We start from the raw sequence: 20,434 nt of genomic DNA on the forward strand, positions 1-20,434 counted from the left end.
TGGTGATCGTGGCCATTGTTTAGTTGCCAAGTTGTGTCTAATGCTTTGCGACCCTGTGGACAGCAGCCCACCAGGCTCCTCGGCCTGTGGGGCTCTCCAGGCAAGAATGCTGGAGTGGGTTGCCATGTCCTTCTCCAGGGTATCTTCTGGACCCAGGGATCGCACCTGCGTCTCCTGAGCTGGCAGGTGGTTTCTTCACCTCTGAGCCACCTGGCAAGCCCTTCTAGTGATCAGTAAATGTTTATTCTGCGCCGTGGAGTTGGAGGGCGGACTCTCAGCTGCCCTGTTTCCTGTTGCCCTTCATACCGCTGTCCGGCACAGCCTTATGGCAGCCTCTGCTTCCTCAGGGCTCAGGATGTTCAGCTGTGGTGTGAAGCTTTTCCGTGAAGTGTTTTCCTGCCTCGCTGACTTGAGCACCCACATGGATAATCCATCTGTCTGTCCTCTCCAGTTCCTGGCCCGAGAGGTCACTGCCTCCACGGCCTTTCTTCATCCCACATCTGACATCCTTGACCTTATTACTGTAATCCACCTCCACCCACCTCGTGACAGTCCCTTCCTCTCAGATGACTTTCCTGTCACCTCAGCTTTCAGGGTCCCATGACAGCTGTCTTTCTGTGTCGTTAGAGCCCCTGTGTCTTTTTTCACTTTATCCTAGCCCCTCTCTGTTCAGCTTAGATTCCTTAGTCCATTGTTTTAGTCATTCTGATCTTAACTCTAAATCCTATTGCTCCTCTGTTTCGTCCCATCCTTTGGTACCTTCTTGTTGCTTTGAGGAGAAAAGCCCAAACCCCTCGTGAGGCCTTATCAGTCCTACGTCTGACCACTTCCTGCCTCTCCTGCACATGGCCTCCCTTCTTTCCATGTTCTCAGGGCTTTGCTTTCATCATTTTTATCTTCTCAGATAGATATGCACTTTTGTATTCCAGGGCTTCTAAAGACGCCAGGCCCGGGGGCTGGAGTGCTGTTTTGCTCTGCACCAGCTCCTTGACTTCCTTGGGGGATCTTTCCCTCAGTCCCCCACAGCACAGACGAAGGCCTCATGCTGCTTATCCTCATGGCATCCTGTGCTTCCTTCAGTTCAGTCGCCCATTCGTGTCCAACTCTCTGCGACCCCGTGAATCGCAGCACACCAGGCCTCCCTGTCCATCACCAACTCCCGGAGTTCACTCAGACTCACGTCCATCAAGTCAGTGATGCCATCCAGCCATCTTATCCTCGGTCATCCCCTTTTCCTCCTGCCCCCAATCCCTCCCAGCATCAGAGTCTTTTCCAATGAGTCAACTTTTCGCATGAGGTGGCCAAAGTACTGGAGTTTCAGCTTCAGCATCATTCCTTCCAAAGAAATCCCAGGGCTGATCTCCTTCAGAATAGACTGGTTGGATCTCCTTGCAGTCCAAGGGATTCTCAAGAATCTTCTCCAACACCACAGTTCAAAAACATCAATTGTTCGGTGCTCAGCTTTCTTCACAGTCCAACTCTCACATCCATACATGACCACTGGAAAAACCATAGCCTTGACTAGACAGAACTTTGTTGGCAAAGTAATGTCTCTGCTTTTGAATATGCTATCTAGGTTGGTCATAACTTTTCTTCCAAGGAGTAAGCGTCTTTTAATTTCATGGCTGCAATCACCATCTGCAGTGATTTTGGAGCCCCCAAAATAAAAGTCTGACACTGTTCCCACTGTTTCCCCATCTATTTCCCATGAAGTGATGGGACCAGATGCCATGATCTTCGTTTTCTGAATGTTGAGCTTTAAGCCAACTTTTTCACTCTCCTCTTTCACTTTCATGAAGAGGCTTTTTAGTTCCTCTTCACTTTCTGCCATAAGGGTGGTGTCATCTGCATATCTGAGGTTATTGATATTTCTCCCGGCAGTCTTGATTCCAGCTTGTGTTTCTTCCAGCCCAGCGTTTCTCATGATGTACTCTGCATATAAGTTAAATAAGCAGGGTGACAATATACAGCCTTGACATACTCCTGTTCTTATTTGGAACCAGCCTGTTGTTCCATGTCCAGTTCTAACCGTTGCTTCCTGACCTGTATATAGGTTTCTCAAGAGGCAGGTCAGGTGGTCTGGTATTCCCATCTCTTTCAGAATTTTCCACAGTTTCTTGTGATCCACACAGTCAAAGGCTTTGGCGTAGTCAATAACACAGAAATAGATGTTTTTCTGGAACTCTCTTGCTTTTTCCATGATCCAGCGGATGTTGGCAATTTGATCTCTGGTTCCTCTGCCTTTTCTAAAACCAGCTTGAACATCTGGAAGTTCACGGTTCACTTATTGCTGAAGCCTGGCTTGGAGAATTGTGAGCATTACTTTACTAGCGTGTGAGATGAGTGCAATTGTGTGCTTCCTTACATGAATCTATTCATGATTTCACATTGCTGAATGTGATTAATGAATGATTGTATCTTTGTGTGGACTATGAGCGCAAGGGCAGTCGGGAAACATGTATGTCTGTCAAGCCCTGGCAGTCTAACACAGTGCCTGGCACATGGGGGAGGATTAAGTATCTGGATGGGGGAAGAAAAAGGGGAGAAAAGAAGGATAGAAAGATGCAGAAGTGGGCCTGGGAATGCTCCCCGGAGGGATTGTTAGATGAGTCGTGGAAAGCTGTCTTAGGACTTTTTTGGACGCTGATGCCCTATGGCAGAGCAGCATCATCTGTGCGCTCAGTGGCACCTTACTGCCTCAGTTGGAATCCCATCTCTGCCTCTTCTGGCTGTGTGACCCAGAATAAGGCACTTAAACCCACTAAACCCTCTTCTGTAGAATTGAGGATAATATTAATATGACCTCACAGGATCCTTGTGAGAATTTAATGAGACAACACATGTAAAGTGCTTAGAACATTTCAAAGGACTCAAATAGTATCAGTCATTATTACTCTTATTGTAATAGCTGTAACTGTTCCATATTCATAAAATAGTGCACTGCTGATGTATATCTTACCAAAGAAGTACCATGTGTTGGCCAGAAGAACATACTGGGATAAAGAGAAGATTTCTTATATACATATTAGCATAAATCTCTTGGGAAATCTATAAATTCAAATTCTCATATGAGTACTGATTTTGAGACACCTACAGCAGTTTGTTAGGAGACGGTAGTGGAACGTGTGCATGTAGGTATGTGTGTCTGTTCTCATTCATGCTTCAGTCAGGCTTCTCAACTCAGGAGCTAGGTGACTTTTTTTTTTCCGGTAATTGTGTGGCAGAGTGAGTCTTAATCTAGAATTTTGTTGAAATCAGGAAAACGAGTGGACTTGCCGTGTGAAAATCTGACTTATCAGTGAATGCCTAACCTCTAAATAATCATCTTTTTGTGCCCTTCCTTTTTCGTTTTGATTGTTTTCCCTTTCTCTTTGGAGACTTAGGCCGCTTATCTTCCCAAGGAATTCTAACGAGATTTTCCAGAAGCATCTTGAAAACTGCAGACAGCGTTTTGCTCTTGGTTGTGGGAAACGTGGAGACACAGCTTTGCCAGCCCCGCGGCACCCAGGCTCTTTGCTGCCTAGGGAAACCGGCCCGTGGTGAAGCCATAACTTGTTCCCTTTTGATTCTGAGTCGAAGTTTATTAGCTTGTGATTTAAGCAAACCATCTGGTGCTGCTGGCACTGCACACTGTCCACCTAGAGCTCCCTCCTTAATGTCTTAGTGGAGGCAGTTTAGGTTACATACTTGAATCCCTGCTCTGGTCTGGACTTTTTTCTTTTAATGTCTTAAAACATGTGCTTTTGAAAATCATACTGTGACCCGAAGCACATTTCAAAATTGTGGAGAATTTCTTCATTGTTTGGTGTGGTATGTATTACTTCTTCTACTCAGCTTTCATTACCTTCATGTCTCAATTGTTCAGTTGCTAAGTTGTGACTCCATGGACTGCAACACGCCAGGCTCCCCTGTCCTACACTATCTCCTGGAGCTTGCTCAGACTCATACCCATTGAGTCAGTGATGCCATCCAACCATCTCATCCTCTGTCACTCCCTTCTCCTCCTGCCCTCAATCTTTCCCACCATCAAGGTCTTTTCCAATGAGTCAGCCCTTTGCATCAGATGTCTAAAGTATTGGAGCTTCAGCATCAGTCCTTCCAAGAATACTCAGGACTGATTTCCTTTAGGATTGACTGGTTTGATCTCCTTGCAGTCCAAGGGACTCTTAAGAGTCTTCTCCAACACCACAGTTCAAAAGCATCAATTCTCTGGCTCTCAGACTCCTTTATGATCCACCTCTCACATCCATGCATGACTACGGTGTCTGTACCCAAAACTACATTAACAACTGTTGTAAGGTGGGCATGAAACGGGATGAATGTCTGAGTGGAGACAGCTGACTGTGTTCTCTGGGACTGTGGAAAAGTAACAGAAAGCGAAGAATTTCAGTTTGGCTTTGAAGCTGTTTCCCTGGCTTGGAGCCAGAGTATAAATCAGGTGATTAGTTGGAAGTCCTGGTTTACGGGACCATTCTTACATTAGATGCCAAAATGCTTTAAAAGCTATTTGGATAAATGTATGATCTGAGGTGGAACTACCTTGAGGGTCTGGCATGCAAATGGATGGGAAATTAAGCAATCCTTAAGAGAGCGATGTTTTACTAACAGGCAGAATTCTGTGAGTTTAACTTCGGAATGAAAGGTAACACATGTCTGTAACCATGGCAGACTAGATGCTGGGAAAATAATTCCAGAGAAACAATTGACGATGGCTAATAAAATTGCATTCATACATTGTCAAGAATGTAGGACATTCTCAGGCCAGGGGGTGAATTGAGAGGGAATTCAAAGATAAGTTATTGTTAAGCTGTTGAACTTAAATGCTGGGTTTTCGTCTTGGCAGGATGGAAGAAAAGGTCCATGGTAGCCTAAGGTGAAGAGTCTAACAGACAATCAGTTCTCCCTTTTTCTAAAAAGGGTCCATGATGTGCAAAATTGGTCCTATGAAAACACTAAGAAAATTAACTGGCCTTTGGTGAGACTAAAGAGAAAAAGAAGGCTCAGTGAGCAACTGTTGGAATGATACAGGGCTCATAAGTCCTGCAGGTATTAAAAAGAACAGGGATACCATTGCCAGTATATTTGAAGGCTTAGGCTAAATGAGCAAATGCCAAGAAAAATGAAACTTTAGCAAAACTAGCTAAATATGAAAAAGAAAACCTGAAAAAAAAGAATTGGTAATAAAATTGTTTCCCACAAATTTCAAGCCCAGAGAGTTATATTGGTGATTTTTAATAAACATAAAGGAGCAGATAATTTCATTCTTACAGTAACAATTCCAGAAACTAAAAAAGGAGGGACATGTTTTATAAGGCCAGCATAATTTCCCATCAAAACTTGACAACGCTAATACGGGAAAGGAAAAGTTTAGGCCTGTCTCAACCATGAACATAAATATAAAAATTCCTAAACAAAATATTGCCAGTCCACAAATAGTGTATGTGAAAAAGAAATGCTTGAAGTGAGGTTTATTCCAGGATTACAATACTGGTATCATCAGAAGATGAATTGCTGTCGTTTGGCACAATAAATTCCACTATTTTCACACAGTGGAATATCAGACAGTAATGAGAACTACAGTTTTGCCCAGCAATGTAGATGAATCTCACCGATATAACACCAGTGCTTAAAAGTATATACTATGTAATTCCATTTGTATAATGTTAAAACAAATAGACTAAACTAGAATGTTGTAATATGGTTACACTTTACCTAGAAAAAGGGATATGAGAGTGGGGGTCCTGGTGATATTCTGGTTGTTGGTTTGCGAGCTGTTTACATAGATTTGTTCACTTAGAACTCTTCAGATTGTACATTTATTATTTGTGTGTTTTTAGCTCAATAAAGGTTTACTGAAATCTTTAGATACATAAGAGTATGTGTAGAGTGGGCTTGGGGCTTTCCTGGTGGCTCAGTTGGTAAAGAATCCACCTGCAATGCAGGAGACCTGGGTTTGATCCCTGGGTTGGGAAGATCCCCTGGAGAAGAGAATGACAACCCACTCCGGTATTCTTGCCTGGAGAATCCCATGGACAGAGGAGCCTGATAGGCTTCAGTCCATGGGTCGCAGAGAGTCAGACATGACTGAGCGACTGTAACTTTCACTTTTCAGAGTGGGCTTATGTTTGTATAGAAAGAGGAAGAATAATGTATTATACATGCTTGTGTATGTATAAGGTACCCCTTCAAGTTACCTAAGAAACTGATACCATAGCTTGCCTGGAGCAGTGAAAGACAGGATATGAATTAAACTGATAATGCGGAGTCATCTTTATTGACAGTCTTCAAAAAGGCAAAGCTTTTTTGTTGTAAAGCTTGCAGATACGTGAGTACATATCCGAGGAGATCTGCATAATAACAGAAGTCTCAGAGCAGGTGGGACAGTCAGGATGCTATTAGCTGAGAACAGTAACTTGACCACTTCTGAAAAGATACTCAAAGTAATTCAGGCGCCAGCAAACTAAATGTATCTGTTTACTGTTCATTTTTAACAGCTGTTTGTTGTTGTTCAGTCGCTCAGTCGTGTCTGCTTCCTTGTGACCCCATGGACTGCTCACACCAGGCTTCCCTGTCCTTCACCATCTCCCAGAGCTTAATCAAACTCATGTCCATTGAGTCAGTGATGCCATCCAACTGTCTCATCCTCTGTCGTCCCCTTCTGCTCTTGTCCTCAGTCTTCCCCAGCATCAGGGTCTTTTCCAGTGAGTCTGCTGTTACCAAACTACTTACATTCACCTTTACCTCTGAAAAGGATTGTATTAATAACCAGGATTATTTCTTGTCAGTAATCTTCTGATTGGTATACTTGGCTGTTTGGTTATCTTGCTGAGGTTGCTTTTAGCTGATAACAGATACTTTTTGTCAGCATAATTTGGCCTCTGAATTAAGGTGAACTTGTTTATTTAAATAATTCTAATTTTGGAACCACATGTGGAGATAACTGATAAAGTGCTGACCTTGCTCTCCTAGCTTCTTGTTTCTTCTCAGCATCTGTCCTCTTTCTCTCTGGTGTGTTTACAGGTCTTTCTCAAGCATCCTGTCTCTTCTCCATCTGGTCATAGAGATATATTTCTACTTTTCTTCCTGCCTTTCTTGAGAAAACTCTGCCTACCTGGCTCTAGAGCAAGAAATTATCTGATTGAATTCTAGCTGTTTGTTTAACTCAGAATTCTTGGTGATGGTGTAAACAGAAGAACCTCAGTTTGAACAAATAAAAGTGACTCATTTATGTTTATTCTGCATCTGGTATTAGTCAAGTTTATGGCTTTTATGTCCTAAAACCCTTCTAGAAATGTTTATTAAGATTTTGGTCCTTATATTTTTATCAGCATTATCGTGTTATTTCCATGGAAGTTTCTGGACTATTTCCAAGTATGTTCCTTTAAAGGGGTTGTCTGTGGCAGACTGTTACTTCTTGAACTGATGCTCTTGAATTTATCAAAAAGAAAATGAAGTTCTTTGTGTCCTGAAGTGGAAACGATTAAGAGTGGCCACGGGAGATGTAGTTCTTTACCTACCTTGTGTATGACCCAATGAGAGCAGGATTTTCCGACGTGCATGTCTTCAGTGTTGTTGGCCCAGGTGCTGCCCACCGCCCAGCTCCTCCGACTGTCTCCAGCCTGGGCCCTCAGTTTCTGACTTCTCCGTATCTCCCGCAGGTGGAGGAGTTACTGATGGCCATGGAGAAGGTGAAGCAGGAGCTGGAGTCCATGAAGGCGAAGCTGTCCTCCACTCAGCAGTCGCTGGCCGAGAAGGAAACGCATCTGACCAACCTCCGGGCCGAGAGAAGGAAGCACTTGGAGGAAGTTCTGGAGATGAAGTAAGTGTTTTTACCGTGTTCTCCACTCGCTAGCAGTGCTGGTCCTCGTCGCTTTCATCTTCTGCCCCTTGGTTACCCCGACCCACTTAAGGCTAACCTGCTCCTTAGATTTGGGACAAATCCTGGTCAAATAGAAACAGATTTTGCCTGCTTCTCCTTGAAAAATAAGTCCTCTAGAGGACTATGTATCTATGTATCTGTGTCCAGTTGTATCTCTGAAACTCCTAAAACCTTCTGCAAAGTTCAGACAAGTTGTTGTTCCTGAGGTCTCATGATGGCTGCGCAATTTTAAAACTATTTTTTATTGTAAACATTTCCAGAGGTTCACAAAAGTAGAGAAAGTAGTGTCGTGAACCTCCTCATACCACCCCAATATGTAATCATTAATATTTGCCAGTCTCCGGTCAGTTTCTACAACGTTGCCACTTTTTTGTTTGTTTTGGCCACATCAGGTGGCCTGCAGGATCTTAGTTCCCCAACCAGGGATCAAACTTATGCCCTCTGAAGTGGAAGCACAGACTGTTAACCACTGGAATGCCAGGGATGTCCCCCAAATTGTCAATTTTCTTTACCTACTTGCCCCTCCTCTTGTGGCTTCCTGAGACGGTCTGTGTGAAGCTGCAGACATTTGCTACATGGGATACAGCTGCTGTTGCTCTGTGTTCTAAAGAGTCTTGCTTTCCTACTGTCTGGAACGGGTGTGTCTCTTTTGAGTCCCCTTAAGACTTTCCATCACTGTTCCCAGCCCCGAGGCCCGGGCAGTTGTCCTGCTCTCATTTTCCCTAAACCAGGGCTCTTCTGGGACCGCTCTGCCACCTTCGTGACCTCTGCAGTCGCCCGCGATCTTGTTGTCTTCTCTTCTGACCCAGGGGAGACACTGTCCTTCACTAAGCTACCTGCCTGCTTCTGTCACAGGTTTAAACTCCAGTTCCCTCCTCTGCAATCCTTCTCTGTTCGTTTTCTTTCACCCAGTCTTTGCTCGCTACTGGTTCCTTCTCTGCCTAAATCCACAGTCTCCTTGACCTGAAGTAAACAGACGTTCTGAGCCCAGCCAGTGCTTTAAGCTGACATCATCTCTTCTTTCCTCCTACTTTGAACCATCAGTAAATGTTGACTATGACAGTTCAGAGAAGCTGAGGGTCTGCTGTGACACCTCAGTGTGTGTTTTCATGGGGCGTGATTGTTGTGATGTCACGACAGGGGCCAGGAGTTGAGGAAACAGATGATGAAAGTTGAACACTTTCCCATTGCAAAGGGATGGACCCAAAGAACCCATTTCAGTCCCTTGTTCATTATTATTTTGGAGAGCCTAGTTCTGCAGTACATCAGGAAATAATAAAATTCAGAAAGAAGTAGCAGAATTGTCTTTATTCACTGACAGTATGATCATCAAGCAACACATAAAAATTAGTTGTTTTTCTCTGTGTTCACAACCAGCAAATGGAAACTGAAATTTTAGGAAATATTACTTAACGGTGATATCAAAATGCATAAAGCACTGCAGAATAAATTTAACAGAAGTGGCACAAGATGTCTATATAGAAAACCACAAAATATTACTGAGAGAAAATAAAAAATATCTAAACAAATATAGGGATATACCTAGTTCACAATTTGAATTATTCAAAGTTTAAGCTGCCCATTTCCCCCAAGTTCATTTATTATTGCAGCACAATCCCAGCCAGTGTCACAGGGAGCTTTTTGTAGAAACTCACAAAACTGGAATTTTAAATTTGCATTGAATTGCGCTGGATCTAGCCAAAAAGAACAGAGTCAGAAGACTTTTACTGCCTGACTTGTAGCATTGGTATACAGTCAGTAATAAAAAGTGCAGAAGGGTGTGAAGGCCGACACACAGAACGGAGCAGAATAGAGAATATATTACAGACCCGATGGTACACGGTCACAGGCACCAATGTAATTTAGCGGGAAGCACTCAATGATGCAGACACAGCTCAGTGCTATGTGGCAGCCTGGATGGGAGGGGGTTTGGGAGGAGAATGGATACATGTGTATGTATGGCTGAGTCCCTTGGCTGTTCACTTGAAACTATCACAACATTGTTAATCAGCCATGCTACTGCTAAGTCACTTCAGTCGTGTCCGACTCTGTGCGACCCCATAGACGGCAGCCCACCAGGCTCCCCCGTCCCTGGGATTCTCCAGGCAAGAACACTGGAGTGGGTTGCCATTTCCTTCTCCAATGCATGAAAGTGAAAAGTGAAAGTGAAGTCGCTCAGTCGTGTCCGAGTCCTAGTGACCCCATGGACTGCAGCCTACCAGGCTCCTCCATCCATGGGATTATCCAGGCAAGAGTACTGGAGTGGGGTGCCATTGCCTCCTCCGATAAAAAATAAAAAGTTAAAAAAATAAAAAATAAATGATGCAGATACAACTGAATGCCTGTAGGGTAAAGTGAGGTAGGGACCTCATACATATGCAGAAATTAATTCAAAGTGAATCATATACCTAAACATAAAACGAAAAACCATAGACTTCTGGAAGAAAGTGGGAAAGTTTGGAACAGGCGAAAACTTTTCTTTAGTACATATACTAACCATAAAAGAAAAAAATTGATCAGTTGTACATCATCAAAATTAAAGGCTGCTCTTCAACAGATACCATTAAGAAAATGAATGATAAAGGTATAAGGTATTTACATGAAAAGGATTTTCATATGTAACTTTGCAGATGATCATTAAATTTCTGGGCTGTTTTATCTGTTTCTGTAGGATTTACACTATAGTGTTAGTCAGTGATTTGTAAACTTTGTCACCTTCCTCTGTACTCCTGACATTCGGAAGTGTTGCTCATCTTGAATTCTGAGCAGCAAGCACAGTACCCAGCACACTGGCACTCAGTAAATATTCTTTGGATTGTGCCGAATCAGTCTCCCATTATGTGTTCTAAGAGGATTTGTAACCAGATCACTGATGGTTTTAAACAGCCTTCATATTGTTTGTCCTTTCTGCACATTAAACCTTTAAGACAGATGGAGCGTTGTTTAGATCCGGAGTTCTTTAGAGTTCTTTTCTCTCCGGCTTAATATTCTAGGAAGCTATTTGGTTAGGGTGCCTGTGAGGATAGGAACAGTTGCCGAGGAAACAAACATCTGTAACGTACACCTCGAGTCTATACCGGAGTCACTGTCGGGGAACAGGTGAACCCCTCCTCTTAGCAGAGGATGCCTTTGCCGTGCGTGCGAAAGCAGTTATGGCTGGCTTCATTCTGTTTCTTCTTTGCCTTTTCTTCCACATTAATGACATTCTCCCAGGACCCTTGGACGTTGGTATAATTTTCCACGAAGAAATAAGTTATTTCTCCTCAACGTTTGTGGCTGTGTGTGTTTGATTGGAGATACTGTTGGTCTCCAGAGGAAGGTGGTTACTGCCTAGCAGAGACAGCAGTTTGGCCTTGAAATTAAGCTTAGCTTCATGGAGAGGGCAGTGTACACTTCTGCAGTGAACCTACCAGAACACAGCTGCCCGCTTGGGCTCGGGGGTTGGGAGCAGTGTGGTGTTGTCTCAAGCGCACAGCATTCCAGACAGACCACAGTCCCGCTGGTCTTCCTTGTCTTCGGCCACATCTACCCTGCACACCTTCCTTCTCTCTCCCGTTTCTTGTTTTTATCATCCTGTCTTGCTTGTTTATATTTCCTATGTTCCTTGTTTATATTTGCATTTTCTTAGCTCACTTATGAAATATTTATAATCTCGGATGTGTCTTAATTGCCTTTATCCAGTGTTCCAAATCTGGAATTGACTGTTAATGTTATGAAAAGAGACAGTAAAAACAGGACAGTTCTCTCATAAAAGTGTGATTGATTCATTCAAACAAAATCTTACACATTGGGAAAATATTCATGATACAATGTTAAGTAAAAAAAAAAGGCAGAACTCACACCATAAAACTGATTTTTCTGTGCATATATGGGTGTATTTTTAACAAAAATAATAATAAAAACTGGGAAGACCAATCATCAAAATGTTAAAAGTCCTGATCTTTGAATGGTGGAAATATGGGTCTTCTTTCTTTCTCATACTCATTGCATTTTCTAATCTTTCCGTAATAAGCATTACACATCCAGTTGGGCTTGTGCTAATTAAGGGAGTGTTTTCCTCCCCTCTTATTGTTGTATTAGTCTTAGATAATATATGGCTGTCCATTGGGACAGAACAGGGGTAGTATGGTTGATCCAGATGTATGTTTGAATATTATTTATTTCCTTTTTAGAAAAAGAATCAAGCTCTCTATGCATTGTCTTGTGTGTGTGTGTGTGTGTGTGTGTGTGTGTGTGTGAAAGGCAGATATTTTTATAGAATTGTATTTGTGTTAAGGTTTTGTTTCCTGAAAGCCTAAAATATCTGAAATGTATTATGTGAAGAGACTTTTTCATTTCAGTTTTTCTCTGTGGAAAGCATGTAATATCATCCATGTAACATGGTAAGTGCCTGTGTGTGCCTGAGTCTGTTTCTGGACTCTGTGCGGTTTTCCATTCACCTGTATGGCCGTGTTAGTTGGTCACTGTTTTATATACTGTTTTAAGTTCTGGTGTATGCCAGGACAGGGCTTCTGCGGTAGCAGAAAGGAAAGCATGGTAAAGATGGTCAGAGGGTAAAGAATCTGCCTGCAGTACAGGTGACCCTGGTTCAGTCCCTGGACAGAAACCTCCTGAGTGTTTTTTAGTCAGAATCACCTGGAACTTCACTCTTTCATAGAAATTTTATAGTGACACTGACTAGATTCTTCTTGAAAAAAGTTCCTTTTGGGACTTTGATAAGAATTTGCATTTTTTATAGACATAACAGGCAAAATTAGATATTTTTATAACAGTAAGTCTCTCCATCTACTCACGTAGCCTATTTATCCATTAATGTTTTCTTCTATGACCTTCATTGGTATTTTGTGCATTTTTGCTAGCAAAATTCTCACACGTCTCTATTAGATTTATTTCTAGATAGCTCATTTGCTGCTATCATGAATATGGGCACTTCCGGCTTATTTTAGCTCATGCTTGATCCCTCATTGTCACTTTCTATTTTATGGAGTGTTTTCATGAGTCTGGAACAAGAGGGAAGGGTCCTTGTATGTTGGCTTAGTTTATAATATTTATCAGAAATTTAAGTTCCCATTTAAACCAAATTTATTTTCAAAATTTTGGTTTTTTCCTTCTGTCAATTTTTTTGGCCTTTTATTATATATTTACGTATTTTTCCTTCTTGAAGTCTTCAAAATCCATAACAAGGACTTTGATTGCTACTTTTTAGACAGAACATCTGTTGCAAAGTTTTTGCCATTTCTTCAGGGATGGGGTAAATTACAACTCTCTTAAACCAAAATTTTATGTGGAAAGGCAGCAAGAGGGAGTGATGAAAGATGTGCTGGCCTTCCTTCGTCTCTGTTTCTAAAATGTTGTTTTGTTCTCTTAAATTTCTGTAAGGTGGGGAGTTGATTCTGCTTAAGAATTTTCACCTTTACCCAAACTCTGTGTGTGTTGTGGAATAGTTTATTTTTCCAGTATACTGTAAAGAAAAAGCCTTTCTGTTCCCAGTCTGCTCATGATACAGAGCTCCTGTTGCTTTGGCTCTGAGTTCATTCTGCCTCATGATGAACACCTTCGTATCTCACTCTGTCTTAGAGTCTGTGGGCTCTGGGAGCAGGCCCACAGAGGAGACTCAGTGTGCTGTCCAAATGAGCCATGACAAGCATGGGAGTGGAATTCGCTGCTGGGAAGTGGACCAGGTGGCATTCGGGGGGCTAGTTCCATGTGGTGATTGCACAACCCATTTGTACAAAAGCAGAAACTAGAGGAGTGACGCTTTCTAGCCACTAATCTCTTGGAGAGATAAGACAATCATACTGTGCTCGTGTGTTTCCATTTCTCTACGTAAAATTGTGCTGGAGGACATTTCTTTTTATTTCTAGGTCTGATTTTTTATAGGCAAGCTTAATGTGACTAAACCCCTCAGTATGAAGACTTTAAGGCACCAGGGTCAAGTTGTTGTGTTATTAAGTGGGTCCTCCAGCCCTTTCTGCTGAGGATGACGCTCCAGCGCGATGAAGCCCCATGGCTCAGGCTGTCAGTGGTTCCACATGTGGAAGAGGACCTCATCAGAGGGCTTTTTCACCAGAACAGATGTACACATCCAGTTGAGCCTGTGCTAATTAAGAGAGTGTTTTCCTTCCCTCTTATTGTTGCTCCATCTGTTAGAAAGCATCCAGATAATTGCACAACACATACAGACTTTGATGTATCCATTACATGCAAACAGGGGAAGTGCTTCAGCGTGCTTGTTTTGGGGACAGTTCATCCGGGGACAGCAGGCAGATCCTTGTTACCAGCCACCATTCTGGGATGCCCGGATGGGTCCAGAGGAAGAGCAGCCCCCAAGCCTATGTGTCACCCACCAGGGGTCACTCACATCCATCTCTGTTGTCATGGAGACGAGGGCTATATTACCAGTGTCCGCGGTTGTCAGTGTCTTTGTATGAGACACCACCCCAACCTTACCCCACCTCCATACCCCTGCTCTGAAGTTTTGAACAGAATGCTTTAGTGAGACTGTAGAATCACATTAGGTAAGGTATTTGTTGATTTTTAGTGCTCAGGAGTTGGGGAGCACGAGCTTAGTTGTTCCATGGCAGGTGGGATCTTCCCAAACCAGGAATTTAACCCATCTCCCCTACATTGGCGGGTGGGTTCCCAGCCACTGGACCACCAGGGAGGCCCTGCACGTTGGACCTTGAATGAACTGACTCTTCCCTGTAGTTCACCTGGGGTGCTGTTGGTGTAAAGGCAAGTCTTGGCCTCAGCAGCATCTTCTCTTCCTACCATGTTTTAGCATTGAGGGCTTCCCCGTCTTGTCTTTGTTTTCACTTTTAAAGCATAAGAAAGATTCCAGAGCTGTGCTTTGTTTTTATTTTAAACTAAGACCAGAGCAGCCTTTCAGTCACCAGTCACTGGTTAGTTACGTCAGTGATTCCTTTATACTTCCCAAGAGTTTTTACTTAAAACTGAGCACTTTTACTTGCTCTGTAGGTCAGAGGGATCACATCCTCTGTGGTATTCCTTCTACACTCAGCTTCTTAAAGAATTGTTGTAAATAGAGGCTTTCAGCTTAGACCTGTGCGTTTCATGGGTTCAATCGGAACCAAACCGTAGGCTAATAAAAAGTTCCAGGTGAAATTACTGTGGTATCCTGTTGCATTCTGGGCTTCCCAGGTGGCTCAGAGGTAAAGAATCTGCTTGCTGTGCAGATGTGGCCACAGGTTTGATCCCTGGGTCAGGAAGTTCCCCTGGAGAAGGAAATGGCAGCCCACTCTAGTATTCTTGCCTGGAGAATTCCATGGACAGAGGAGCCTGGCGGGCTAACATCCTTGGGGTGGCAAAGAGTCGGATGCAGCTGAGCGACTCAACAACAACAGTCTTCATACTGATAGAGCTGATTAGAGTACGTGACTGTGTTTGCAGCCAAGACCAAGCCTTCGTGATGTTTCTCTCCTGAATTAGAGCACAGCCGATGACTGCAGGCAGAGAACAGGACGTACATTCTGTGTAGAAGGCAGGAGAGCAGGAGGACTGAAAGGAGGCTGTTTATCTCCCTCTTCAAAACTTGCCAGTCAGATAACTCTCCCGGGAGTGAGGCTGGGAGCTGAGGGGCAGACGTGGAGAATGAGGACTGTTATCCTGAGAGGAGGGGGAACGTTTCACAGGGATTCAGGAGGCTCATAATCAAGTTGGTGTTTCATAACTTCTAGCATTTGGGTGTCTTTCCTGATGTGAACTTTGAGGATAGACACGCAGGGTCTGAATCCTGCCTTCTCCCTTAAGTGTGCTTGCTTGGGCAACCTGGGATTTCCAGGACCCCTAAAACAGATACAACTGCATTCCAAGAAAAAGGGACCACTGACTTCTCTTCCCTGTTCCATTTGTACGGTGTTAAATATATTCATGTTTGCTCTTCTCAAACTGTGGTGGAGTTAAGGGCATGAGACCAACGGTTGGTTGAGCAATAGTCACTCTGATAGCATATTTCTATCAGTCTGTCCCTGCATTTGATGGTTTCTGGGAAGTTGTAGCTAGTAGAGTGGTGGTGGTTGTTCAGTTGCTAAATCTTGTCCAGCTCTTTGTGAACTCGTGGACTATAGCTTGCCAGGCTTCTCTGTCCTCCACTGTCTCCCGGACTTTCCTTAAATTCATGTCCATTGAGTCAGTCATGCTATCTAGCCATCTCATCCTCTGTCTCCCTCTTCTCCTCCTGCCTTCAGTCTTGCCCAGCATCAGGGCCTTTTCCGATGAGTCAGCTCTTCATATCAGGTGGCCAAAATATTGGAGCTTCAACATCAGTCCTTCCAATGGGAAAAAAAAAAAAAAAGTCCTTCCAATGAATATTCAGGGATGACTTCCTTTAGGATTGACTGGTTGGATCTCGTTGCAGTCCAAAGAGTGGTACATAATGCTTAGTCCAGCTTATTAAATTATGCTGCTGCTGCTGCTAAGTCGCTTCAGTTATGTCTGACTCTGTGTGACCCCATAGACAGCAGCCCACCAGGCTCCCCCATCTCTGGGATTCTCCAGGCAAGAATACTGGAGTGGGTTGCCATTTCCTTCTCCAGTACATAAAAGTGAAAAGTGAAAGTGAAGTCGCTCAGTCATGTCCGACTCTTAGCGACCCCATGGACTACAGCCCACCAGGCTCCTCCGTCCGTGGGATTTTCCAGGCAAGAGTACTGGAGTGGGGCGCCATTGCCTTCTCCTAAATTATGCTATGTTAGTATATATACAACCCATCTTTTTCATTACAAAAAGTGGTGCAATATCTTGGCTTATTTTTCATAAACATACTCAGCAGTGGAACAGTTTTTCCAGTAAGTGTTGCAGTTAGTTCCGGCTCCTCCCATCCTCTCCTCTCCTCTTCCTCTCTCTTCTTCCTTCTGAGTCTTTGTTTCTGTGTTCTGTTTTAATAAACGTCTATAGTAATACCTGTGTTTCAGGAACTGCACTGGATCAATGTAATTTTGAACAAGATATATTCAGTCCCTTTAATACTCTGTTGATACGAGGGCATGTTAAGCAGGTAGGAATTTAGTTAAGATTGTAATATCTAATTAACAATAAGTTTAGTATTAAAATTCCTAACAAGGAATCTGAGCTCCTCTGCAGTGATCTTCCGGGTGAGGTGGCATTTAAGACTGGAAATAGTGTCAGCACAGTGGCTACCTGGGACTCCCTAGCAGTCTTCTCTCTGCCAGAAACATCAGCTTGAACGACTGTCCCTGCACAAAAATACCATTACAAGAGTCAAGGACTGACGTTGAGGGATCCAGCCTCTACGTGAATGAAGCACAGAAATAACAGTGCATTGAGGAGCGAAGGAGTCTTAATGCATTAGTAATAGCTCAGTAAGCTGGAAAACCACTGGAAATAATTGAAAGATCTACATCGAAGAAGGACCTGAGGCATGGGTAGGAATGCCGTCGGATGGAAAGGTATTGGAGAAAACCAGAACTTCCTAGGCAGCGGAGTCAGCATAAGGAGAAGCCCAGTGGTGGGTGGGCTGAGAGTGCTCAAGGGTCTGATGAAGGCCAGTGAGATCAGCGTGCAAGGTGGGGTGGAGTATTCAGGATGCCTGAGATGGGCAAGATTTACATCACACAGGGCCTCTGAGCCCATGTCAAGGATGTTACGTGTGAATCCTGAGGTAATTTCCTTAAATTGTAATTTTTGCCTTCTTTCATTTTAATTTTTATAATTATGACTTCGTATAATGTAGTGATTGACATGGATACACTGCTTTCTTATTTTCCCACTGAGACAGAGTCTTGGGTCTCATTTGTAATGAATGAACCAAATCCCTCAGGTTACTATTTCAGCTGCATCATGTGAAGTAGGTTGGTAACTATCATTAGAAATCTAAGGTGGCAGTGTTTCTTGGTTCATAGAGTCAGTTGCAGAAACCTCAAATAGTGGAGCTGAGATGATCAAGGGTAAGGAATTTTTTCTGGTCATGAGATACTAAAGGCTTTATAAACTTAGAGAACAAGAGGGACGTGCCTTTGGTCTTTCTAGATATGTCTAGGAAAACAGTTTATCAGTATAATTTTTATTGTCACCTGTAATCTAAATCCATTGTTGCTTTATTAAAAGGAGTCTTTCTTTTGCCTGCACGTATCACAGGCTTTTTTCCTGTATGGGTTCTGGTTTACCAGAAGTTAACGTGTCCAACTTATTTTAGACTAGGAATTTCTTGGAGTGGAACTATATAAGCGCTATTATGGGGTTTTTTGTTTTGTTTTGTTTTGTTTTGTTTTTCGCTCAAAAAAAAAAAGAGGAGTTGCTTTATTGTATAGAGTTATCAATTATCTTTCTGGCTCTTTCTCTTGAACTAATCATGCCTTCCTTCCTTCCTGTGGAGATACATTATATAACCAAAAGTGTTTTCAACAGCTGAGTAGACTGGAATTTGATTATGTTTGAGTAATATAAAAATGTTTCCATTGACTTTGTGATTGGATTTGTAGTATGGAAAATTAAACCAGTGATTGGTTATGCTACCCAGGGTTACATAATTGCATTTTGTCTTTTGTGTCTCAGCTTGGATGTTGGATAGCATAATCTCTTCCGTTAGCAGTGCATTTTCTTCTGTTTGTGGCTGCCATTTGTATGGTTCCATTGAGGGCAACAGTGGGCGTAAGCAGGACTGTTTGTCTCTGATAGGGCTGTGGTGGGATACACCATTAGAGTTTCTGTTCTGAATTTAGTACTGCTGAATGCCCTTCACAGTTGCACTCATCTCACACGCTAGTAAAGTAATGCTCAAAATTCTCCAAGCCAGGCTTCAGCAATAAGTGAACCGTGAACTTCCAGATGTTCAAGCTGGTTTTAGAAAAAGCAGAGGAACCAGAGATCAAATTGCCAGCATCCGCTGGATCATGGAAAAAAGGAAGAGAGTTCCAGAAAAACATCTATTTCTGCTTTATTGACTATGCAAAGCCTTTGACTATGTGGATCACAATAAACTGTGGAAAATTCTGAAAGAGATGGGAATACCAGACCACCTGACCTGCCTCTTGAGAAGCCTATATGCAGGTCAGGAAGCAACAGTTAGAACTGGACATGGAACAACAGACTGGTTCCAAATAGGAAAAGGAGGACTTCAAGGCTGTATATTGTCACCCTGCTTATTTAACTTATATGCAGAGTACATCATGAGAAGTGCTGGGCTGGAAGAAGCACGAGCTGGAATCAAGATTGCCGGGAGAAATATCAATAACCTCAGATATGCAGATGACAGCACCCTTATGGCAGAAAGTGAAGAGGAACTAAAAAGCCTCTTCATGCAAGTGAAAGAGAAGAGTGAAAAAGTTGGCTTAAAGCTCAACATTCAGAAAACGAAGATCATGGCATCTGGTCCCATCACTTCATGGGAAATAGATGGGGAAACAGTAGAAACAGTGTCAGACTTTTATTTGGGGGGCTCCAAAATCACTGCAGATGGTGACTGCAGCCATGAAATTAAAAGACGCTTACTCCTTGGAAGGAAAGTTATGACCAACCTAGATAGCATATTCAAAAGCAGAGACATTACTTTGCCAACAAAGTTCTGTCTAGTCAAGGCTATGGTTTTTCCAGTGGTCATGTATGGATGTGAGAGTTGGACTGTGAAGAAAGCTGAGTGCCGAAGAATTGATGCTTTTGAACTGTGGTGTTGGAGAAGACTCCTGGGAGTCCCTTGGACTGCAGGGATATCCAACCAGTCCATTCTAAAGATCAGTCCTGGGTGTTCTTTGGAAGGAACGATGCTAAAGCTGAAACTCCAGTACTTTGGCCACCTCATGCGAAGAGTTGACTCATTGGAAAAGACTCTGATGCTGGGAGGGATGGGGGGCAGGAGGAGAAGGGGACGACAGAGGATAAGATGGCTGGATGGCATCACCAACTCGATGGACGTGAGTTTGAGTGAACTCCAGGAGTTGGTGATGGACAGGGAAGCCTGGCGTGCTGCAATTCATGGGGTCGCAAAGAGTCAGACACGACTGAGCGACTAAACTGAGCTGAATGCCCTTCTGTGCCCTCTGCTTGACCTCTGGTTTTAAGCAGGAAGGATGTTAGAAACAAGTGAAAGAAAGTGGTATGTTTGCTTATTGACCTCCTAACCCATTGGGGGTGATTTTAAAATGTATTTGTTTCTCAGAGAAGAAAAGCAGTTGTTTTTAAAAATACATTTTAATCTATTTAGATACATAATTTAATATATTGACTTTGGCTTATTGTTTCATTACTCCTTAAAAAAGTACCCCTGTCTGTTAAATCATATGTATTTTTAGGCTTGAATCATCTACCCTCTTTTTGAGTAGTCCCATTCTTTCACAGGAATTGAGTTTGGTTTTAAGCATTTCGCTGTTCTTTCCCATTCACAGTCCAGATCCCATTAGTAAACAAAGGGTGAGGGCGTGGGTTTGAACAGGTAGCTAGCCCTCCTGTTGAGAACCGTGTCACAGCTCCAGTGTACCCAGAAATTCCACTTCTCAGCTTAGATGGGATTATAGGAGCAGCATCAGGCCTTCAGAGGCATCCCCTACTCGCCTCCCATTCCTAATTCAAACTTTATACAAA

The 20,434-nt window shown here is 43.0% G+C and overlaps 1 protein-coding gene across 4 annotated transcripts in view; it reads left to right on the plus strand.

Moving 5' to 3' along the window:
• Window positions 1–20,434, plus strand: part of ERC1 (ELKS/RAB6-interacting/CAST family member 1) — a 269,744-nt gene that overhangs the window by 144,776 nt on the left and 104,534 nt on the right. For all 4 annotated transcript variants that reach the window (XM_052639804.1, XM_052639803.1, XM_052639806.1 and 1 more), the window contains one exon: window positions 7,659–7,819. In XM_052639804.1, the coding sequence (XP_052495764.1) occupies window positions 7,659–7,819 (161 nt within the window). The remainder of the gene's footprint in view (window positions 1–7,658; window positions 7,820–20,434) is intronic.

This window comes from Budorcas taxicolor, chromosome 5 (assembly GCF_023091745.1).
Source record: "Budorcas taxicolor isolate Tak-1 chromosome 5, Takin1.1, whole genome shotgun sequence".
Taxonomy (NCBI): domain Eukaryota; kingdom Metazoa; phylum Chordata; class Mammalia; order Artiodactyla; family Bovidae; genus Budorcas; species Budorcas taxicolor.